This window comes from Rhinatrema bivittatum, chromosome 19, assembly GCF_901001135.1.
Source record: "Rhinatrema bivittatum chromosome 19, aRhiBiv1.1, whole genome shotgun sequence".
Classification (NCBI taxonomy): Eukaryota; Metazoa; Chordata; class Amphibia; order Gymnophiona; family Rhinatrematidae; genus Rhinatrema; species Rhinatrema bivittatum.
In genome coordinates, this window is record NC_042633.1 from 6,248,381 (window position 1) to 6,273,476 (window position 25,096).

Sequence of the window (25,096 nt, forward strand, 5' to 3'; positions counted from 1 at the left end):
ACGCCTTCTTTTCACTTAGTCTGGACTCTCTTGGGTCGAGCACCAGCAAAAGTGACAGAGGAAATCAGGACAGGACCTAGGAGCTGGAGCACTGAGTGGGAGCTCAGTGGGAGCACACACAGGAGAGGATCACCTTGCTGGTGGCTGAAAGAAATCAGTAAGTTTTGCTAGGGAAATTGTTTTTTTTTTAAGTATCGGGGAGAAGTAAACTATTCGGGTATATTATTTAGTGTGTTTGTGCTTTTAGTAGTCAGTTAGGCAGCTAATAAACAGAAATTAGAGTGTTTATTTTTAAATAGTCAGTCAGTAAGGCAGCTAAGAAGCAGAAGTTAGTGTATTTATTTGTAATAGTCAGTAAGGCAGAAACCTCCGCAACCAAGAAATGCCTCTTGAAAATTCCACCAGTAAAACCGAAACAACTAACCTCAACCCTCGATAGAGCTATAACTCTCGGAAGCCCCAAGCTCTAGAACTCACTCCCAACAGAATTAAGAACACAACCGATCTTAAAAACTTTCAAGAAAGAACTAAAAACCTGGTTATTTACCAAGGCCTACCAAAACAACAATTGAAATCCCACCTCATTCTTACTATCCGACAACCCAAACCTTTCGATATTAACACTTGCAACCCTGTAAATAAAATATATATAACCAACACTGCTTACACACAACCAGAAGATGTACTATAATGCCGTTACATGCGCACTAATTTATTATACTATCATGCTTATGGTCAATAATACCGACTACACTGAGATGTACTTGTGATTTTTATATGTACTTACAATACCTATACATACTCACAAACCTTGTATGTAATTTGTAATATCTATATGCACGAACTATTAGATAACAAACAAACTCTGTATTGCTTGACCAGTTGAACCATGTAAACCGTTGTGATGGTGAAACCGAATGGAATATAAAACTCGACAAATAAAAATAAATAAATAAATAAATAAGCAGACGCTAGTGGGTTTGTATATTTAAAAAAAAAAGGTAGCCAGAAGGTAGAAATAAGCTAGGAGCAGTGTATACCTAAGTAAAAAGGTTAAAAAGTTCAGTTACTCACCTTGGAAAGGTGTTAAGGAAGTGTGATTTGGTTTGATTACGTACCAACATTTGTTAATCAAGACAGCAGTAAGTCACTAAGGACAACTAACTGTAGTGTAAATCTCCAAAGGAATTGTTTGGCACTAATTTACCTTAGAAGCACAATATATATTGTAAGGGAAGAGCTCAGTAACCCACAATCCAGTGGGAGCACTGAGAGGAGAGGATCACCTTGCTGGTGACTGAAAGGAATAAGTAAGTTTTGCTTGAGAATTTTTATTTTTTTTTTTTAAGTATTGGGGAGAAGTAAACAACTGGGGGTAGATTTTAATAAAGTATGCCCGCGCATACTTTTGTTCGCGCATCAGGCGCGAACAAGAGTACGCCAGATTTTTTTTTTAATTATTTATTTATTGGATTTTCAAAAACAAATATACAGAACTTTTATCGTTCAGAAATTAAACCCCAGTAAAAGAAATTACTCTTATAATCGCATGAAAATTTTACATCACAGAGAAATATAAAACAGTTTTACCCTGTGTTATCAGTTATAGGAAATTGTGGATCCAAGATGTAAATACAAGCAGTCAACTTAGGAAATATCATCAGATTATTGTTACAAATTGCGTCAAAATTAACTAGTGTCTTCCCTAAATTAATACCTTCAACCCTTGGAACTAAACAGAGTGGGAGTCGAGGTAAACTCGTAGTTGTTCTGGTTCCCTGAAAATATATCGTGAGTTCTGATAAATTAATAAACAATGACATGGGAATCTGAGAATATACTTTGCGCCTCTAGCAATAACTTCTTCCCTCATGGCAATGAATTTTTTCCTTTTAAATTGGGTACTCTTCGTTATATCCAGGAAGATCTTTAATGGATATCCATAAAATTTCTGATGTTGATTGCGGAAGAAAGTTTTCATAATTAAATCTCTGTCAGCCAACGTTGCAAATTGTATAAAAAGAGTAGCTCTTTCCTCCACTATTAACTCATGGGATTTTTCTAGTATGTCCGTTAAATCATACGAAGAATTTTCCTTTTGATCTGGGTTTTTCTCTTTATCCCTCTGAGGCAAGTAGTAAATTCTAACAATCGTTGGAAAATCTTGTTCAGGAATTTTAAGTAAATTCTGAAGGTAGCTTTTGAATAATTCACGATGCGATAATAACCTTAGTTTAGGGAAATTCAATATTCTTATATTATTTCTCCTTAGATGGTTCTCGAGATTTTCCATTTTTACCATCTGTATATTTTCAGATTTTATCAGGTTCCCTTGAATTTTTTCTACATCTATCATTTTTTGCTCAAATCCTTAACAGAATTCTCTAGAATTCCCACTCTTCTTTCTGTGTCTTGATGTTTCTCAATACTTTCTTTTACCATTGTAGTCAAATGCAAAATAGATTTTTCCATAGAGGTAATGGCTTTCATAATCTCAGTTAGTGTTATATTATTAGGATTAAATTCAGGAGCCCCACAAACAACATGGATTCCCTCATCACCTTTGCTCTTATCCAAGGGCTCACCTTTCTCCTCAACTCGCCTCCATGCTGGGTCTGGTCGGTCACTGGAGCCAGGCATGCTCTGACTCACCGAAGGAGAGAAACATTTGTCGCTCCTTCTCTGGACAATGACCCCCTCAGCTGTTCTTTCCTGTGGCGAATAAGCTGAATTCTGCTCGGAAGTCATTCTCCCAAGCGGTGGGTCAGGCGTAGAAGGCGCACCCGGGCAAGTACGCCAGATTTTAATAGATACGCACATAGCCGTGCGTATCCTGTACAATCCGGGGTCGGCACGCGCAAGGCTGCCCAAAATCGGCAGCCTGCGCGCGCCGAGCCGCGCAGCCTGCCTCCATTCCCTCCACCCCCCCGCACCCTCCCCTCCTTTCCCCTACCTAACCCACCCCCCAGCCCTATCTAACCCCCCCACCTTTGTTGCAAAAGTTACGCTTGCCCGAGGCAGGCGTAACTTGCAAGCGCCGGGCCGAGTGCCGGCGCACCATGTTCCGGTCCGGGGGCTGGTCCGGAGGCCACTGCCACGCCCCCGGGCCGGCACCATGCCCCCAAGAACGCCCCCGAATGTCGCGCTGCCCCCCGACACGCCCCCCTAGCAAATCCCCGGGACATCCGCACGTCCTGGGGCTTGCGTGCGCCGCCGACCCTATTCGACATAGGCTCGGTGCGTGCAGGGGGAGGTTGGGGCAGGTTTTCGGGGGGTACGCGTGTATCCCTTTGAAAATCTGCCCCTTGGGGTATATTATTTAGTGTGTTTCTGTTTTTAATAATCAGTAAGGCAGCTAATAAAAGTTACAGTGTTTGTATTTTAAGAGAAAGAAACAGGATAGAAAGCAAATGAAATATACATATCTGAAAGCAGTTTGATAATTCTCTTTTTGGGAACTGGTTCAAAATGAATAGTTTCTCCTAAACAAATGTAAAGTTAATAAGAACATAAGATATACCATACTGTTTCAAACAGTAGCAAATCCAAGTCACAAGTACCTAGTAAGTAACCAAACATTAAATAGATCCCATGCTACTGATGCCAGTAACAAGCGGTGGCCATTCCCTATTGATTAATAGTTTATGGACTTCTCTTCCAGGAATTTTATTTAAACCCAGCTACACTAACTGCCTTAACCATATCTTCTAGCAATGAATTCCAAAGCTTAATTGTGCATTGAGTGAAAAAGAATTGTCTCTGATTTGTTTTAAATGTGCTACTTGCTAACTTCATGGTGTGCCCCTAGTCCTTATATTATCCAAAAGAGTAAATAACCAATTCACATTTACTCATTCAAGTTCTTTCATGATTTTGTAGACCCTTATCATCAGGGCCAGAGGAACCCCTAGGTGAGCTAGGCTTGTGCCTAGGGTGCCAAGATTTAGGGGGGCGCCGCTTCAGGCGGCAGAATTTTGAAAGGGCAAAAAGTGCCCCTTCAAAATTCTGCTGAGCCCCCACCTCACCCTGCTTCCCACCCCCCGTCTTCGTGCCACCCTCCTGATGCCCCCCTGGTGGTCCAGCGAAAGGCCCGGGAGCGATCTGCTGCTCCCGGGGCCTCGGCTACCATTAACCAAAATGGCGCCGGTGGCCTTTAACCCCTACCATGTGACAGGGGCCAATCAATGGCACTGGTAGCTCCTGTCACATGGGGAGAGGGGGGCGGTGCAAGGCTGAAGGTGCCTAGGGTGCCCAATCCCCTTGCACCGGCCCTGCCTATCATATCCCCCCTCAGCAGTCTCTTCTCAAAGCTGAACAGCCCTAACCTCTTTAGAATTTCCTCATAGGGAAGCCATTCCATGCTCTTTATCATTTTGGTCACCTTTCTCTATACTTTCTCCAGCTCAACTATATCTTTTTAAGATATGGCAACCAGAAGTGCACACTTTTTTTTTTTTATAACTTATGTTTATTAAATTTTTGCAGTCAACTGGACAGCATAGACATTAAGAAACATTAAACATTGGAACATGTGCTGGAGATATCATGATTACATGATCATGATAATTAAATTTGCAGATGATACAAAATTGTTCAGAGTAGTTAAATCACAAGCAGACTGTGATACATTTCAGGAAGACCTGAGACTGAAAAATTGGGCATCCAAATGGCAGATGAAATTTAATGTGGATAAGTGCAAGGTGATGCATATAGGGAAAAATAACCCATGCTATAGTTATACAATGTTAGGTTCCATATTAGGAGCTACCACCCAAGAAAGAGATCTAGGCGTCATAGTGGATAACACATTGAAATCGTCGGTTCAGTGTGCTGCAGCAGTCAAAAAAGCAAACAGAATGTGGTAATTATTAGAAAGGGACTGGTGAATAAAATGGAAAATGTCATAATGCCTCTGTATCGCTCCATGGTGAGACCGCACCTTGAATACTGTGTACAATTCTGGTCACCGCATCTCAAAAAAGATATAATTGCGATGGAGAAGGTACAGAGAAGGGCAACCAAAATGATAAAGGGAATGGAACAGCTCCCCTATGAGGAAAGACTAAAGAGGTTAGGACTTTTCAGCTTGGAGAAGAGACGGCTGAGGGGGGATATGATAGAGGTGTTTAAAATCATGAGAGGTTTAGAATGGGTAGATGTGAATTGGTTATTTACTCTTTTGGATAATAGAAAGACTAGGAGGCACTCCATGAAGTTAGCATGTGGCACATTTGGTCCGCCATTTTTTGAAAAGGAGAGCGTGGAGGAGCAGCGCTGAGGCGAGCTCAGTACAAATTTTAATGAAGACACGAAAGAACGGTTGACAAGGAATCGTAATATGCATCGTTTGAGTGGCTTCCCCTGATGAAGAACATTTGAAACGGGGCCTTGTTGGGGCAAGTGCCGCTACGGAGAAACTTTGAGAACTGCAAACGTTGAGATAAGTGGGATTTTGTGCTCTAGTTTAACATTCTGGCGACCTGGCATTCTTTGTTCGATGTACAGTGTTTTCACACTCAATTTTCATAAACAGAACTAAAAAATGAAAACAAAATTAATATCTGCAAAAACTATATAAACCCTACACATATTTGGAGAAATCTTTGGATATTAAAAACAAAATAAAAATAGGGCAGGGTGGACGGTGGTGCTCATGATTAAACAAGAAATTGCATACAAGGCACTAATGGTTGAGTGCTCTTGGTAGTTTATAAAGCATTACCATACACCCAACATATTTTACAAAAATTATGTTAGGAATTAATGGTTTCTGGGTGTGAGTTCACATAGGGATTTTAATAAATTTAATGAAAATAAATAAATTCAATTAAAATTTAAATTAAATAAAATACAAGCGTAGGACAGGGGATTAGAGCAAGGCACATGAATATAAGGTGACTCTTCCAGTGTCTAACACACACAGAGAGTCAGTGACAGAGCCGGGGATTAGAGCTGAGGCACAGGGAGATAAAGTGACTCCCCCAGGGTCACACACTGAGAGTCAGTGACAGAGCCGGGGATTAGAGCTGAGGCACAGGGAGATAAAGTGACTCCCCCAGGGTCACACACAGAGTCAGTGACAGAGCCGGGGATTAGAGCTGAGGTGCAGGGAGCTAAAATGACTCCCCCCAGGTCCACACTCACACACACAGGAACAGAGTGATAGTGGAGGTCCAAAGTCATGCGAGTATAGCTATGATAATATCTTGGTTTCCCATTAAATGCCCTGCACGGCGGAGGAGAGCTGAGGACACCAGGTCCTGCTCCAAACCCCGTGTTGATACACAGGTCCAGCTGGTCAAACCAACGAGCCTGCTGGAGGGCTTCTGCCTTATATTCACTCTGGGGGACTGCAATGCTGAAGCAGTGCCTACTCTCCCCAAATATTTTTGTTACTACATCCTTTTCTGGTCTTATTCGTCATTCCCCTTTCTTTTTTGAATGCATATGTTTTGAGCGAGAGAAGAGGGTTAAATTATTTCATTAAATAGCTTGTGTTTCTCCTCTTGGTTTTTGGTTTTTTCTTTCATTTTGTAAGTTTTTAGAAATGAAAGAAATGTATTCAGACTTCTTTCTCATTCTGGATGCCATCAGAGGAAGGAGCCTTTGGCTTTAGGTTTTATGCAGGTTTCCTTTCTACCCAACAGTGCATTGGGAGCATTTGCAGATTCTTTTAAGCAAAAATCCCAGGTGGACATTATGATCAGATGACATGCACGTCACATCACAAACACAGCCCATGGCATGAATACACACACTACACAAACACACATATTGCTACATACATGACACGCACTATCTGCATCACAGATATACACAAACATCGCACAACACAAAGCAATACAAGTGACATAAACCAACAGACCGCAAACACACATCTATGCACAATGAACACAGACGTACACAGCGCAAAGCCCTCTGTCCATGCTAAGGCCCTCTGTGCACCCCCAATCCCCACCCCCTGAAAAAAGGTTCAAATAATCCTGACCTCTCCCTCGGATGCTGGCAGGACACTGCCCTTCCAGCCACCCCCACCTACCTGCTCAGGAAAACCCACCCACGAAGCAGAAATCAATCCCCAGCCTGGACTCTGCCCTTCACCCCTGCGTACATAAGCTCCAGACTTCACCGCGGACGCAAGAACAGCCAGGGAGCAGGTAAGACCGAGCGACTCGTCTGTAGGGTTGCCAACTTTTCCAGAGCCCAGCTCTGTACACTTTAGGATATGTGTGTATGAGCGTGGGGGCGGGGAGATGGTCCCTTCATTTGCATACATTTTAGATCCTGCCAGGGAACTGCCTATACAGTGTATCTGTGATTGCATTCAAAGGCAACAATGTCTGCTCCAGCCTCTCATGGCAATGAATCCGGCCACGGAGCTGCTCCCATTTCTTCTCATGAATTATTAGGGGGTGATGGGGGCACAGACTTTCTCCTGTCTTTCTCTCATGCACATTCATTCTCTCTCACACATGATTTCAGAGGATCAGAAGCCTGCTGGGCAGGGAGGGAGAAAAGAGGGGGAACCAGGGCTGGCAGGAGGGGAATAAGTGCTCCTTTGCTCTTATGTTGCTGCTGTCTGACCCAGCCGGCTAGTCATGTCATCCAAGGACGTACTGCCTCCCTTCCCCCATGGCCGGGGTACTGGGCAGCCCAATAGCAGGCCTGAGGGGAGCAGGGTGAGGGATGCTGGGTAGGAAAAGGGCCAGGAAGGGGGGAGAGACATGGGGGAGAGGGGCTCACTGCAGTACAGTATATGTTTTCGTTTAACACCAGGTAAATTTCAAGTTATTAAGGGGCAAGACATGGGTCCAGAGTGAAAACTGATGGGAGGAAGATAGAGCCTATACAGCAAGTTCCTGGACAGCTGCAACTATTGGTTGGACTGTGAGAGACCTTGTGACCCATTCCCTCCCTCCATGTATGCCCTCTATTTCAACCCTCCCATGCTCCTCATGTGTTGATCCCCCCTTTCGTCGCTATCCCCTCTGTGTCTCTCTCCTCTACTGCAGCCCCTCTCTCAGTTGCGATGGAGAAGGTACAGAGAAGGGCGACCAAAATGATAAAGGGGATGGAACAGCTCCCCTATGAGGAAAGGCTGAAGAGGTTAGGGCTGTTCAGCTTGGAGAAGAGACGGCTGAGGGGGGATATGATAGAGGTCTTTAGGATCATGAGAGGTCTTGAACGAGTAGATGTGACTCTGTTATTTACACTTTCAGATAACAGAAGGACTAGGGGGCATTCCATGAAGTTGGCAAGTAGCACATTTAAGACTAATCGGAGAAAATTCTTTTTCACTCAACGCACAATAAAGCTCTGGAATTTGTTGCCAGAGGAGGTGGTTAGTGCGGTTAGTTTAGCTGGGTTCAAAAAAGGATTGGATAAGTTCTTGGAGGAGAAGTCCATTAATGGCTATTAATCAATTATACTTAGGGAATAGCCACTGCTATTAATTGCATCAGTAGCATGGGATCTTCTTAGTGTTTGGGTAATTGCCAGGTTCTTATGGCCTGGTTTGGCCTCTGTTGGGAACAGGATGCTGGGCTTGATGGACCCTTGGTCTGACCCAGCATGGCAATTTCTTATGTTCTTATGTTCCTGGCCAAGCACGCTGTGAGGAAAGGGGCAGGACCAAGAGGTCCATTGCCACAGACATCTGAGAACTGAGGCCCTGCACTGTGCCCCACCTCCTCTCCCTATGCTGGGAAAGGAGGCAAGGGGCAGGGATACAGCACAGCTCTCCTCTCAGACTCCGACATTGCAGATGCAAAACCTGAGCGCAATGGTTAACCCATGGTTGCACGTCCACAACCCCTTATAAGGAGATTAGTGCGTCCAAAACACGCGTTCAACCCCCCTGCGAAACCAATAGCGCTCATCCTGTGCAAATGCATGCTGCTGAGGATATTAGCTTTTATGACCGTTGGCCGCGGCTGACCCAAATCACGTCATGTCATGCCCTCCTCTCCCCTCTGGGTGAACTCGCGGCTGTGGCTAGCCGCTACCACCGCGTACCTCCTGGCTTCCGAGACTCCATGTGGCGGCTGGGATGCCGCCGACCTGTACGCCAACTCTGGGCCTTCCTAGGCGCGCACGCACGCCACCGGGCCTCCCTTTAAAGGCCCAATGGCGGGAACCTCAGGGGCGTCCCCGACTGATGACATCACAAGCTTGCGCTATTTAAGCACCTCCTTTGGCCTATGCTAACCGACTTGACAAGGAGTTCCCTGAGCTCCGTTGGTGCTTGTTCGTGTTCTCTGGTTCAGCCGTTCCTGCCTTGGATCCCTGCTCTACCTTTGGACTCTGGCTTTGGGTACCCGCTCCTCGGGGGCCTGCTCTGCGCTTCCTATTCGGGACTTTGTCTTGCGCTGCCCTGCTCCTCGGGGTAGCCTCAGCGTTACCACACCGGACATTCAGTCTCTGCGCTTCCCCGCTCCTCGGGCCTGCTCAGTGCCGGTGTCTGCGATCACGTGGCTGTGTCGCAGACAGCCCGGCTACGCCTCCTTTCTCCTGGGCCACAGGCGTGGTCCAGTTGCCGGTGTCTCCATTCCCCCTCGCCTCCCGATGGTGGGGCCCTGTGGGTTCAACCCCTCAGGGAGAGTCAACTCCCACCTCGGGCCAAGGGTCCACGAAACCTACAAAACCTAACATAGCTATTCTCCCCAGATCCAAGAACAAAACGTGCACCCGGCCCGCATATTTCTGAGCAGCTCAAAAAAGTGTACAGAAAACCCGAAAATACTGCTTTTCTGAACTTTCCCCGACTTAATATTGTGGTGATATTAAGACAGGGGAACAAAAGGTTTAAAAGAAAATGTAAAAAGTGCCGGTGATCAGGTTAGGGAAAGGGATGCTCAATTAACGAGCATCCATTTTCCTAACCCGCTGACAGCCACCTCTCCTGGGCGCCCGGTGCTGAGGAAGCGCTAGGGGCGCACATTTGTCCCTAGTGCCTCCTTGGCACCTTTCATTGAACTATTCAATCTTGAGCCCAGGAGAGGTGCTGGGTGCGCGTTAGGAAAGTCAGCGCTCAACACTGAGCGCCCGTTTTCTGGGCTGATTTTTTGCATTGGCCCCTAAGAGACTGTGGGAGGGAGGAGCAGTCACCTTGCAAAACCGGACCTTTAGCGTCCGGTTGGTGGTTCTGACTGGACACTGTACAGAATGGCGGGAAACCTGGCTGTCCAGTCCAAAACCGGGCAGTTGGCAACCCTACTCATCTGTCCCTGTGACTTTCATCTCTGTCCCTTTCTGGCAGTCCTAGGGAGGAAGTGCCTACTGCCTTGTCAGTCTGTCCATCCGTCTGTCCGTACCATAAAGATCGGGGGGGGGGGGGGGTAGGGATGTCTCCCCCTCTCCCCTTCCTTGCACAAATTTGAACTAATCCTGCCACTCGGTAGAGCTTTGGGGCTTTTCATCGGATCAAGCGAGGTGGAGGGGCTGAATCAGCCCCGGGCCTTCCTGAAAGCCAAGCTCGGGTAAAAACACCCGAATCCGATTCCACGCTGGACGCTGGCTACAGGGAAACTGGCTTTATCGGCTCACCGAGCCTGCCTGCCCCATCCTGGGTAACTTTTCAACCTTCTGGTGACCCCGAGCTCAAACTTTCCACGTGTCCCATCCAAGGCCCCATACACTTCCAATGCTTTTTCTTTTTAAGTCCTGTAGGGAAAGAGGCCAGTTTCATCCAATGGGGAGGGTGGTGGTGGTGGGCCTGGGGGGAGGGGAGGGGGAAGCTGCAAGGAACGAAGCCTCTCTTCGGACCATCTCCTGAATCTTAGATCTGGCCCTGACTGCGGACGTTGGGGTATTCTGGGCCAGGCCTGGATTTGCCAGTAGGCAGACTAGGCCTGGGCCCAGGGTGGCAAATTTCTAGGGGGGGGGGGGGGGAGGGGCAGCAGGCGGGCTGAAGATTTGCTGTCCTCCCAGTTCTGTGCTCTCAGTCAGCAGAGAACAGCCTTCTGCTCCTGCTCCAACCCCTCCTCTCCCAATGCAGAGAACAGGAAGGAAGGAGTGAGGCTGCTCTACTCCCTATCTCAGCCCCTCCCATCCTATCCTGAGCAGGAAACTGGAGGAGGGAGAAGAGGCCAGAGCACACAGCAGGGAGCAGAAGGGGCCAGGGGAGGTGCTGCTTTAGATGTTCATCTCTGTTGTCTCTTGGCATGGGGGCCGATGCAATGCACTGCGCTCAGCCGAGCGCACTGTATGACCCACAGTTGGACGCGGGTTGTATAGGCGCTAACTAATCCCCTTATGCAAATGCAAGTGAATGAGGCTATTAGCTATTCACTCCCAATGCAAAAAAAAAAAAAAATGTGCGTCAAGGACGTACATTTAGTGATCAGAAATGAATGCCTGCCCGGAGCCTGAGCGCTCCTAAAACTAGTACAGAAAAGCAGAAAAAACTGCTTTTCTGTACTGCCTCCTACTTAATTTTGTTGCGATATTAAGTAGGAGAAAAACTAAACTAAACAAACTAAAAAAAAAAAAAAAAGCGCCGGCAGTCGGGTGCAGGAAACGGACGCTCAACTGACTCGTGTCCGTTTCCTGCACCCCTGGCTGTGCGGCGTTTAGGGAAATCGGCATCGGTTTCGCTAACCGGCGGATGGCCGAGGCACTCGGGCTCTCCTCGCTAACGCGACCCCCCTAATTTAAATATTGCATAGCGCGTTAAGAAGGCGGGCGCTGACTATTCAGTGCCCGCTTTCTGTGCGTAAATATTGCATCGGCCCCCCTAAGGGGGAGGTGGGAGAGAGGGGAAATGGAGGGCAACAGCACCCGCGGTGCCTAGGGGTGGCAAAATCCTAAATCCATCACTGCTCTGGACACCTGAAGAGTTGGAAATTCTAACTCAGAGTAACAGAACAGGGCCCTGCTTGAATGGTGCGTCCCTTCACTGATACCTTTGTACTATATGATATATATAGATATAGATATATCTGTCCATATAAATATTTGTCTCTTTCTCCCCTTCTGGCAGCCTTCACAGCTCTGAGGCACCGGAGCCAGTGAGAGACCATGCTCCTTTGGATGCTGATGATCGCTGGGATCCTGTTCGCCCGCTCTGCCACCTCCGGTAAACCTTTCTTTCTTTGGATTGATCGTAGCTTAAAAGAGAGAAATTTGGGAAAAGTTCCAAAACTATCCAATACAATTTGAATTCACGCATCCCCCTCCTTCAAAAGAGAACTCGTGTGCATAACAGTATAATAATCAAAATAAAATAAGATAGACAACATATCAAAATGTTACAAAATAGTTGAGTTTATTGATTCAGTAAACTGCTTTTATAAACACAAATCAAAATGTACAATAAAATCCACATACATCATAATAATTTTAGATAATTAAAAACAATAGACAATGCATAAAATTATATATATAACATAATAAAAAAAATAAAAAACAACAAATACAATTAAAAACAACCCACGACCATGACACATCCTCCAGCCCCAATTCCCTCCAATTACGAGCAGAGGCAGCAGAAAACACCCCCTATCAAGACCCACGCCAAACAAAGCTATAGAAATGATACTCCTTAATATTCCCAAATGTGCCAGAAGGGTCGAAGGAAGGACCCCTTCAGTGGCGCCCTGCCAGCAGTGCCCATCACCAACACTGGCCTCCACGTCAGTTCCCTCCACACCCAGTGACAGGAGCAGGAGAGGGCCGGGCTGCAGGTGAACACCAGAGTGTTGGTGTTTGAGGTAGTTGTGGGTGGATCCTTGGGCCGGTAGCAGATGACCACGCCCCTGGGGGAAGATCCCGAGAGGGACCAGTGGTCAGGCTCAGAGTATGGAGACAGACACACACTAGTTCTTTTATTAAACAGGTCTTGAAACTACCAGAGGTGGCAGTAGTGAGCTGGAAGCACCCGGCTGGGCTGTAGTCCCTCAGATAATGGAACAGCGATCCTGGATAACTGAGCTGTAGAGAAACTGAATATAGTGAGTAGGCAGGGTATGCAGAGTTCAGGAACCAAACCTTGATGGTAACTCTCACACAATAGTCTCTTGAAGCAGCCCAGGAGTTGGATTGAAGTAGGCCCTTGAGGAGCGAGTACCTGGTTCCAGGGAAAGCTCTGAGAAAGAGATGGTAACTCACTGGTGTTGTAGGCAGCGGTGACTTCCTGGCAGAAGTGGTATTCAGTAGCAAGTCCGGGTACGTGGGCCCTCAAGGAGCGAGTACCGGTTCCAGACTGCGACCTGAAAGGCAAAGAGAAACGAGGCCCCCGAGGAGCGGGTACCCCTGGCAAGTCCGTGGAGGCAGAGTAGCTTAGGTAGAGAAACCCATGTCCTTGCTAACCTTTGCTAACTCGATACGTTAGCGATTTCAGAGATCTTAAATATCCGGTGCAGATGACGTCATCTCAGGGGGACGCCCCTGAGGTTCGCACCACTGCTGGTACTTCAGTCGGGGCCGCACCACTCGCGCGCCCTTAGGCTCCGGGAAAACATGGCGGTGTGCAGTGTCTAGCCGGTCCGGGGACGCCGGAGGAGAACGGCAAGAGGACGCCATGGCAGCCAAACGTCCTACAGGCAAAGAGGGAGTCGCCAAAGCGGTAAGGTGGGTGTAGTGGAGACGTCGGGCAGCGACGGTCGCAACACAGAGCCAGGACTGCAGCACCTGAACTCACCTCTCCCCCAACCTCCCAGAGTCAGGCTGCCAGATGTTGCTGCTGTTTGGTGGCTGAGACTCCTACTCCGTGTCTCCTAAACCTTGCTGTTGCAGAGGGACAACAGCAGACAAAGCTCAGGTTATGTTCTGCTTCTTACTATAAGAGATACCATCAGCAAGACTGGGAGAATTCAGATGCATTTTGGGATTACGTCTCGTTCTGACATTATTATAGTTTTTTTTAAATTGTATTATATTATAATATGGGCAACCAGGACCTCACTCGCTCGCAACCACCCTCTTACATTCAAATAATTACAAAGACATTAGCTTGGGTAAAACAAGGCCGCAGCTTTAATAACCAAGTGGCCCGAGCCTCAGGCACAGAAATAACAATACAGATTTCAGCCATTACAAACCCCCCACCAATCTATCCGCCACCTTCCGGCAGGATAGCCTATACCAGCCATTCGGCTCGATGTTTGGCCCCACACGCCAGGTTCCGACTCCCGCCACCCGCCTGCAAGGAGCCAACCTGGGTGGACCCCCGCCACCAACCTGCAAGGAGTCTGGCCAAGTGGCCCCCGCCTCTTTCCAGCAAGGAGCCAATCACCGACAACAGCCCCAGTTGTCAACCACCATTTGCTTACCACTGAAATCCATCTTAACATAAACCAATATATATAAACTGTTATGGCTCGGGCCAACCGCCACAGACACAGGCATCAGATGTCCTGTGACCCCCCAAAGATGCAGCCTCGCTTACAGAGGAAATAATTCCTCCAAGACCTCCTGAATGGAATTGAGAAAAAGGTCCATACCTAAAAATGACAGGTGAACTCCATCTTTGCCGAACAATCCCGTTACCTTACCCCAGGACCAGTCATAACGAATGTGGCGACCCCCTAAGCGCGCCAACCAAGCTCCAATTTGTTGATTCGCCTTGGACCTGCTCCTCCGCCACATAATATTTTCCCATTCAGCAGGCCTAACTATGATGTCAGACTAGCACAAGATGGTGGTAGGCAGCAATATTGATACCGTCATTAAGTCCTTGCGGACTATACTGATAAATTGCCTACCAGACATCTTGCCCCAGTCATTTCCCCCCAAATGAACCACCAGGACTCGAGGTGGGGCGCAACGTTCGCACTTCCGCTGCACACAAGGAATCAGTTCGTCCCATAGCATTCCTCTGCGCCCCAACCAATGTACCCGCACCCCTCTGCTTTGTAAATCCAAGTGAGGACCGTATGGACGGCCGCAGGCGTGTCTGTGTGCCCAATATGTGTAAGAGTGCCCGATAATCCACACCGCCATTCCATCAGGTGCTGCACCTGTAAAGAAACAGAGGTTAGACACTACTCATTCGCGCCCAGCCTCCGGGCGCATATAACTCCTGTACGCGCCAGACCGCCATCGGCCTATCCTCTGGATCACACCCCCAGACAATCCCGCGCTAGCCGCCGAAGTCGCCGCCCCAATTCTAAAGGAATGTGTCCCAAAACGACGCCCGTCCAAACCCACCGAGAACAAAGCCCGACGAAGCACCATCTCGAACTGATACTTGGTCAATGGCCGAAGGTTCTCATGCACCAAAAACTGAACCGCCCCCGTCGGCCGCCTCTGGCAGTACTGCGCCACATTCATAACCGGACAAGATATCAACCCCGGGACCGCAGCGAGCACCACGGACAATCCACGTCCTCGCTGGTCCGTCTTAGACCACGGAATAGCAATCACCACCGCTCTGTTTGTCACGACCACATTCCGCGCCAGTAGGCCCGGGTAATCCCTGCTGCTCGCCGCTCGTGCCACCAACTCGCTAACCCGGAAGGCGCCGAAGAAAGCAAAAACAAAAGCAACCCTAAATAAAACTGTTTCGTACGAGGACGAACAAACCGCCGACAAAGCGTCCCACAACATGACAAGAATAGCATGCGTGATTGGAAGTCGCTGATCCGGCCTTTGCCCTGCTCCTCTAGACCAACCCGCCAACAACTGCCGCACGATAAACCGACCCGATGGGAAGCCCCAACCATGAGCCCTCATAAAGAAGGAGAAACCCGCCAATTGTCTTCCCACCGCCGCTCTCGAGCAACCGCTCGCCCTAGCCTGCTCGATGAACCGCACCAGTGCTATATCAGAAATTGGACCTCCCAACCAACCCAAGGAAGACAGAAACGCGGTCACCCTTCGGGCACCACCCACATAACCTGTCCACGTAGAAGGCGCTAGTGAAGCTCGCAGCAAGTTCCAGGACTCTGGGAACCAAATCTCCAAAGGGAAGACGGCACCGGAGTTCCACAAAGCTCCGCCTCCGGAGCCAGTTCTCGAAATAATTCCCACTTGAAACGAGAAAGAGAGTCAGCCACTCCGTTAGAAACGCCAGGTACGTGCTGAGCCCATATCATCACATTTAATGACATACAACATATAATCAACTCCCGCAATATCTCGGAAACCCTGAGGCATCGCGCCGATCTCCTATTTATGACCTCGACTACCCCCATGTTATCACACCAGAACACCACTCTCTTACCCCGTAACCTCGAACCCCAAATATGCACCGCCACCACAATCGGAAAAAGTTCCAAGAACATGTTTTTTGTGACCACAGATGTTACCCATGCCTCCGGCCAACCCGCCGCATACCAAGCCCCCTGGAAATAAGCTCCGAATCCCAACGAACCCGCCGCGTCTGTGAACAGCTCCAAATCGTGATTGGACAACGGATTTGATTGCCAAAACGCCGCACCATTAAAATCCACTAAAAATTTGTCCCAGATTCGTAAATCCTCACATAGCGAACCCGATATCCGAACTCGGTGATGATGCTTCTTGAGACCGGACATAGCATGCGACAATCTTCGCAAGAATACCCTGCCCATAGGAATTACCCGACAGGCAAAATTAAGACTGCCCACTAGGGACTGTAATTCCCGCAAAGACAACTTAGGCGGACCCACTGCCTCACGAACCAACGCACGTAGTCGCTCCACCTTGTCCCCCGGCAAACGCGATACCATGGCCACTGAGTCCAGCTCAATTCCAAGAAAAACCAATTTCGTACTTGGCCCTTCAGTCTTCCCGACCGAAAGGGGAATGCCGAACTCGTTCGCCACCGCTTGAAAACGACCCAGCAAACGATCACAGTCACCCGACCCAGCTCTGCCGACGAACAAAAAATCGTCCAAATAATGCACCAAATGTACGGACTCCGCTCTCTTCTGCACCACCCAGTGCACGAACGAGCTGAACGCTTCAAAATAAGCACATGCTATGGAGCAACCCATCGGCATGCACTTGTCAAAGTAGAACTCTCGTTGAAAGCGGAAGCCCAACAAATGGAAACTTTCCGGGTGGACCGGCAACAAGCGAAAAGCCGCCTCGATATCTGCCTTAGCCATCAAGGCACCCGGACCACACCGCCTAACCACGCGAACCGCTGAGTCAAAGGACGCGTATCGAACCGTACACTGAGCCCTCGGAATACCATCGTTCACCGACTTGCCCTCCAGGAAGGAAAGATTATGAATTAGCCTAAATTTACCTGCCTCCCTCTTCGGGATCACCGCCAACGGTGACAGCACCAAGTCCTTGAAGGGAGCCACCTTGAACAGACCGGCAATACGACCAATCGCAATCTCAGCCTGCAACTTATCCTTCACTACACCCACTAGACGCCTCACCGACGGGCAATTGTCTCCTCCCCCTACTTCCCCCCCCCCCCAGAAACGGAATTCGAAAACCCCTCGTAAAGCCTTGAGTTAGTAAATCCGCCGCCTCCCTGATCGGGTAAATCCTTAACCAGGGCCGCATGGCGGCAATCCTGACCGGAGTAAACGCTCGCTCACACCCCTGGTTTGCCCAGACCTTTTGGGGTCTGGGCGGGGGAGGGTCCCTCACCTTGTCGCTTACGACACCGTGAGGCAGGATGACCCGCTCTGCAATTGGAACAAGCGTGTCGGAATTTACAATCTGGGAAATTACAGGTGGAGCGATTAAATCGCCAGCACACATCGCTACGCCCCGCGCCGCCCTTGCCTGCACTACTAGCGGGGGCGTCTCTCCGAAAGGACCGCATCAGGCCCCCTCCTGAAGCAAGGCCCTGCCCCAACCCACCGGCCGATGCCTTGGAAGCCATCTGCGTCAGCCACAACCCAACGTCTTGTGTGCCCCACGACATAAACTTATTCTCTTCCATACGGTCGCGAAAGCGCTCATCATAATTCAACCATGACCAACCGTCATAAGTTTTACTTGCCGCCAAAATTGCGTCTGCATAAGACAACAAGGGCCCGTACTGAGTCGGGTCCTTTTTTCCGACAACACTCGCTAAACGCAGAAAGGCTCGCATCCATTTATGAATATTCCGCGCCACCTTCTGCTGAGCACCCGGGAATCACTCACCCTTCCCACGCTTCTTCTTCCCCCTACGCTTACCTCGCCGTCCTTCCAAGAGTTGAAAAATATCAATGAATTGGCGACGCCAAATCCGCTTACGGATTGATCGCGGTACCTCCTCCCATAATTCGGTAAGAGCCACCAACGCCGGGGCTCCATGCACCGCTGCTCCCCCCACTGCCCCGCCCTTCACCAACACCCCCGTATCGGAAGAGCTGGAAGACGAGGAGGAGGAAGAAGACGACGAGGAAGAATCCGTCGAACTAGAACGCTCCCTCTTCCTTTTCTTCTTAGCCTTCCCCGACTTCGATGACCCCCCCTTTTCCCCAACTCCCCCCCCATCGTCCCTACTCCTCTGCAACTCGCCCCTCTGTCCTAACCCCTCACGCTGAACCGTTCCTTCCCCGCTCAATCCTGCCCCCCGTGCCCTCGGAACATCCCCCCTGTCCAGCCTTGGAAAGATTACGAACTCACCTGGCGGGTCGGGCTCCACCGCCACCGATCCAGATACATTTACCCGCTCCCTCAGTCCTCTCTCATCCTCTGAAGGCGCCACGCTCCGCCAAGCCTCCCGCCGAGAAGAGCTCGGTTCCGCGCCATCATCCACTGCCCAGTCCGCCCACTCCGGGACCGCCTCCAGCTCCAAGTCTGTTAATGCTCCTTCCCCCGGCACCCACGCCGCCTCTTCGGACTCCTGCATCGCTGCCAGCCCACGATCGAGCTCCGCGTCCGCCAGCTCCAACAGCCTGCCAGCCATGCCTACGCCCGGACAACAGTACCACCTGGAACCACGAAGCCGCAACAAGCACGTTCACACGCCGACCTGCTTCAACGCACGCGAATCCCCCGACTGCCGAACCGCGTTCTCGCTCCCTGCCTAATCCAAAATCAAATTCCCCCTAGCCTATCACCGCCGGCTGCCATAACCCTCGTCCTCTCCCTTGACCAATCCCCATCTGCCACGATCGGGCGAAGAGCACCATACCCCCCCCCCTCCTGCTCTGCCGTTGCCCATAACCTAGCAACCCAACTCCTCGCGCCTCCCCCCCCCCCCCCCCACCTCCTCTCATCACGGCCTGCTCTTTGAGTGGGCCTGGGCCCACATTACGCCGACCGGGCGGACACAAGGTCCGCCTGGTCTTCTAAAAGCTCTTTGTAATTTGTCAATCCAGCTATTCTTGAATCTTAACCTACCTAATGGAAGGGAGGATGGTGCATCTGTGCTCATGATCAGAACCCTCCTTCCATGTGGGCATCAGACCTATGTAAAGAATGAATACAGCACAGACATCTGAATAGCGGATCTTCATCATATCCCCGTGCAGGCCTCGCAGTAATACACGTAAAACATGGAATATACAGCACCGACAGCTGAAGAGCAGATCTTCAGTATAATAAAATAAACAGGGGCTACAGTACCAAAATTGTCCACAAGCTGCCAGCATCATCATTTCGATCACCCATGTCATTAATCTTCGCTATTGGTGAACTGCTCCTCCACCTCTGAGTGGATAACCACAATTTATTCGTTGTTAATCTTGTTAAAAACTTTGAGGGTGGTACTGGATTATCCACTTTCAATATCTATGCCTTTGTTAATCACTGAACCCGCCCCCCCCCCCCAAAAAAAAAAACAAAAAAACAGTTTACAGCACATGTGCTGCATTCACTATCTCAATGTGCATGGTTCAGAAATGCATGCAGTCACCTCTGGGGCGGATGACCACCCCGCACAATTCCAGTATCCAAACATCAGGAATATTTCCAAGAGGGTGGGTTTGGGAGGAAAAGCAAGTGCACTGTTATTATTATTCACTTCCTGCTGAGTAACGAGGGCCATGAAGCTGTTTGCTCTCTGTTTTTAATAAGAGTGCACGGCCGCCCTTTTGATTTCTCTCTCCGCCTTGTTCCCAGCTGATGGCTCTCCTGACACTTCCGGGGAAGGAATCCCGACTGCGGCAGCCAAAACGGAATGGGAGAAGGACGACATGATCCAGAATGCTGTCAAAATGTTCGCCGAGATTTTCAAGTTCCCCCAGCATGACACGAGTACGGGAAAGAAAGAAAGTAGGGGATGGAGGACGCAGATGCAATAAAACGAGAGTTTAGGTCACAGCCCGCCCAGTCTGCCCTGCCCATGCCCTCCCCTCCTCCGGCCTACCCCAGCACTGCAGGCCCTCCTCCCTCTCCACGAGGCTTGGGTTTCTTGTGGGCCACCTCCCCAGTCACTTATTGCAAGCAGGCGGCACGCCCTGGGTCTCCGGCGCCCAGGGGCCGACGCTCCCGCTCGCCACTGCCCGTCCCTCTCGTAGCAATGCTTCGAGGCACAGAAGATCACAATAATACAAACAGCACAGGGAACTTCAGGGAAAGAAAACAGGAAAAATACATTTCCACGTGTCACTGCATTGCACCATCCACCCTTTCGTGTAGAGGGGATGAACTGATCTATAGGAGAGAGGATGGTAGCAGGGAGGGTGGAGGAATGCCAGAGGAAGGCTTGGAAGAGAAGCATTAGGTGGCACAGAGGAGAGGGGAGCAGTGTCACCTACATATCCACAGAGCTTTCCTGTCTCTCTCTCACACACCCTCTCTCTCTCCGCCTCCAGCCCTCATTCAGCATCTGTGCCGCCCTTTATTTCTCTCTTCCATTCCCTGTGCCCTCCGGTCTCTCTGCCCCGGTGCCCCCAGAATCTCCCTCCCTTGTCCATCCCCTCTATCCACTTCTATCTCTCCCTCCTCTAGCCCCTTTGTGTTTGCCACTCTTCTTCCTTCCCTGTGTCCCTCCTCCAGCCCCTGAGCTCCTCTCATCTCTCTCCCCCTCCTCTATTCCCTATAACCTCCTGTTTATCTCTCCCCTCCCTTCCTTTGTTCCACCCTCTGTGGGATTCCTAAAATGTGCAAACACAGCTACTGAGCAGCCAGGAGCTACTGCCAGGGAGGAAAGGGAGACTCAGCTGCCGCCCTGCCCCCTCTCCCTACCACTTCCAGAGACGCGGTCCCACCCCCTCTCCTCACAACCGCCAATCACAGTATTGGGAACCGAGGCGGGGTGACAGAGCCCAGCTTTCATGCTGACCAGCTGCAGATTCTGCCCCTCCCCTCCACACCAGTGCTCCCTGGCCAGGCCTGGACTCACAGGGCTAATGCAAGAAATCTCTGCTTCAAGGCAGGTGCAGGGAACAGGAGGGGAGATGGTGGGGCTGAGGTTGGAGCAGACTGACTGAGCAGACAAGAGAAAAAGCACCCTGCTGCCTAATCCAGCCCCTCTCTTCCTGCTACTCCCCCTTCTCTCCTCTCCTCGGAGGAACAGGAGGGAAGAAGGAAAGTTTGCTGTGGACAGAGCAGAGCAAAGAAAGGAAGAGCTACCCTGCTTCCTAATCCAGCCTCTCCCTTTCTGTTATTTCTCCCTGCTCCTAGGCAGCCTGCAGGGAATGGGAGGGCAAGGGGTTGAATTTCCCAGGTATGCAGACTTATCCTGAGGAGGAGGAGGATTTGGTTATTGGTGGTGACACCCAGGCTGATCAGCATCCTCTCAACGCCTGACACGCAGCCCGATCCAGTAAAGTCCGTGGGAGAGCGGACTAACGCCCGCTCTCTCGGCGCGCGCACCGGCCCCTTGCCGGTGCGCGCGATCCAGTATTTAAATTAGGCGACGCGGTGCAAACGAGGAAAAGGAGGCGCTAGGGACACTAGCGCGTCCCTAGCGCCTCCTTTTGGCTCGGAGCGGCGGCTGTCAGCAGGTTTGACAGCCGACGCTCTATTTTGCCGGCGTCGGTTCTCGAGCCCGCTGACAACCACGGGCTCGGAAACCGGACGCCGGCAAAATTGAGCGTCCGGTTTTCGGCCCGACAGCCGCGGGCCGAATTCAAAAATTTTTTTTTTTTTTTTTTACTTTTTTTTACTTTTGGGGACCTCCGACTTAATATCACTATGATATTAAGTCGGAGGGTGCACAGAAAAGCAGTTTTTACTGCTTTTCTGTGCACTTCCCTGGCGCCGGAAGAAATTAGCGCCGACCTTTGGGCGGCGCTAATTTCTTAGAGTAAAATGTGCGGCTTGGCTGCACATTTTACTTACTGGATCGCTCGGGAATACCTAATAGGGCCATCAACATGCATTTGCATGTTGAGGGCGCTATTAGGTGCCGCGGGTGGGCCGCGTGTTTTCCTCCCCTTACTGAATAAGGGGTAAGGGAAAACACGCGTCCAGAGCAGGGTGACAGTGCGCTCCGACGGAGCACACTTTACTGGATCGACCTGTTTGTAGGGTTTGTGTTGTAGCCCCTGTATCGTTTTGGACGCCCTCCTCAGAACCTCTTTCTTCCCCTCCATGTGCTTACGAAGGTCCGGCCTTCAGAACTGATCCTGCTACTGCAGGTGGGGAACCACCGTGACCTGCACTGGGGTAGTGTTACCCGGTGACGCTTCTCCAATGCCACTCATGTGACATAGGCCAATGACAAACATGCATGAAATATCAGCAAAGTTTACAATCAAAGGAAACCTTTTTTTTTTTTTTACAGTCCAGGTGACATAGCTGAAAGGCCGTCAAAGACTAAATTACTTAAAAGAGAACCAAAGAACTGTTTTTTGGCTGGTGGGTGGGGGGCCTAGAAGATCCCTTGGTCAGGCTTTAAAGACTGAGAAAGCCTAACATTAGATTTATCAGTGCCTCTTCCCCTGAGGTGTTTAAATCCAGCAATTGCTAAGCCACCATGGCACTCCCAGCAAACCAGCAACCCCACTGGTTGTCCCTTCTGCTGTCAAATTTATCTTCAAAAGAACTATTGGGAAATGTTAACAGCTGCCAGAGATTTAGTGCACCAAAAGTGTACACAGAAGATGGCGCCAGAAGGAATAGGAATCCCAGCATGCAATGCAGGAGTAGGCCCAAGATGGCGCCAGAGGGAATAAGATTCCCAGCATGCAATGCAGGAGCAGGCCCAAGATGGCACTCATGCCTGCTGCCTCTCTTTAGCAGTGTAGCCCGTATAGGAAGCTGGCCTTAATCTCAGTCTATTTCCCCTCTCTGTCCCTGTTTTCTGTAACAATTCTCTTATGGGAAGACTTGCCTGAGCTCTCACCAGGCCTTACTACCTGCAGATATGAGTTTGAATATCTCCTCCTCTAAGGACAAAAATCCAAACAGATCCTTTTCTTCCTTAATTTCCAGACAGGACCGTTTACCTGGAGACCTGTGACTGTGACTATCACTGCGGTGGTTGCAGCATCAGCCGCGTGGCTCCTCCCAACAAGGCCTGTCACTGCAAATACAAGGGGCTGTGGACCTGCGGGGGGGAGGTGACCGACTGCAAGCAGCCTGACGCGCCCTACTGCAAGAACCCTGACAGGACTCTGGCCAGCTGCCTGGAGGGAGGGGGCAACTGCAGGTCCTATCTAGACCGCTGTGACTGCGAATACCACTCCGGGGGCTGCAGAGTGTCCGTGGCCGCGCCCCCATTCACTGCCTGCAGATGCTTCACTGCCTTTTTCTGGACCTGCGCTGGAAGACTGGTGCACTGCAAGGACGGGAACGCCGGCAACTGCACCAACCCGGACACCTCCAAGGCCTCCTGCCTGGAGGGAGGCGGCAACTGCGGAGGTTACTAGGCAGGGACCAGCTCCAGAAGATAAGGGGCTCTTCCAGGAAAAGCTAACGGCCTTTACACAGTAATCAGAAAGGTGGATTTTATAAGCCTGGCGTGCATATCAATTAGGGGATGCGCCAATAAGTCAGGCTTGTGTGCCCTGAGCGTATTTTAAAAGCCACCCAGTTATGCGCTTATCTCCCACAGCGTGCACAAGTGCACAGTTTTAACAGAGGGGCGGGGCGTGGTCTGGGGAGGACATGCGCATTTCACCCAGATCCCCTGCTGTGTAAATTTGGCTACGGAGGATGTACAAGTTATAAAACAAAGAGAACTAGGCAGATCTGCGGGGCTAACGGGGGAGTGACAGCTATTAAACTAGGGGGGGGGGTTTTGGAGGAGCAATTCCTTAACTGGGCAAACTGGGGATGAACTGGTTTAACTGGCATCGACTTGCGCCACTTGTAAAATCTCCGACTTACATCGTAGAAACAGGATTTATGTGTGCGTCCACTTAAAATTTGGCATATATATGTGCACATGGCCAGCCTATTTTATGATATGTAGAGATATGTTATTAAAAAATGGCCACGTCCCTGGGCGTGGGCTGATGCACGTGTGCAAATGGATCCCCGCACACCAGTTTGAAAGTTAAAGTCTTAAGGTATTTCTAAATTCTTTAGACATAGGTGGCATGTTTGATTCTCAAAATACTAAAAACCAGCTTGGTGAAATGGCACAGGGATACTGCCTGGAAGCTGGCACTGCCGGTGCCCATGATGTATCTATTCTTTACCATATATAACACCTTGATAAATTGTGTAAATGTGATCTGCAATATAATACGGTCACCCACTGGAAGTCACAAATTCACATTCAATTGTCAGGCTCTGAGTTCCAATTGAGCCCACTCTCCCGCGTTACCGACACTTGTAACCACAAGTGTGGGAGCAAATTCTGTCGTAGTATTTCTAGACTGCTCGAATGCCTCTCTCATGTCTTATCCATATTCATCATCATCATCATCATCATTTATTAATCTCGTGTTTTGTTTTCCCAAGCAGAAGAGTTCAATGCAGAGTTTGATATATTTGCATGTTATAGAATACAAGTCAGGGGTGTGTGACAACTTGATGGCCAAGGGTGGGGTTTTTTTTTTTGCGCAGGTCGTGTTGCGGTATTGGGCGCTCGTGAGGGGCAAGGGTGTTAGACAGGGGGAGGTCCACGGTTCCAAAGGCTGTTGTAGCTAGCTGGGGTTTTTCAGCAGCTTCCTAATGGTGAGAGAGGGGGCGGGGGGACCAACATGACCAAGATCATCTCAGCCTACCTGTAGCACCCCCTACTGAATCAGAAACAACCAGGAGCAGGTTTAGGACAGGACCCCTCCCGCTCCTCCTCGGGTAGGAGCCCAAGAGCTGGAACAAAGACCAACGCAAGAGAGAGAAAAGGAAATCTTTCTCTGTTGTTCCCTCCCTGGCC

The 25,096-nt window shown here is 49.7% G+C and overlaps 1 protein-coding gene across 2 annotated transcripts; it reads left to right on the top strand.

The window, feature by feature from the left end:
• The first annotated feature begins 11,982 nt into the window (after positions 1-11,982).
• LOC115080440 lies at positions 11,983-24,648 on the top strand. 2 transcript variants are annotated; one of them, XM_029584602.1, is made up of 3 exons: positions 11,983-12,076; positions 19,942-20,094; positions 23,203-24,648. In XM_029584602.1, the coding sequence occupies exons 1-3, from the start codon at positions 12,019-12,021 to the stop codon at positions 23,637-23,639; spliced, it is 648 nt and encodes a 215-aa protein (XP_029440462.1). In that variant the 5' UTR covers positions 11,983-12,018; the 3' UTR covers positions 23,640-24,648. The 2 variants fall into 2 exon arrangements, with proteins under 2 accessions (XP_029440462.1, XP_029440463.1); XM_029584603.1 differs by having other exon boundaries at positions 19,942-20,076.
• Positions 24,649-25,096: the final 448 nt, after the last annotated feature.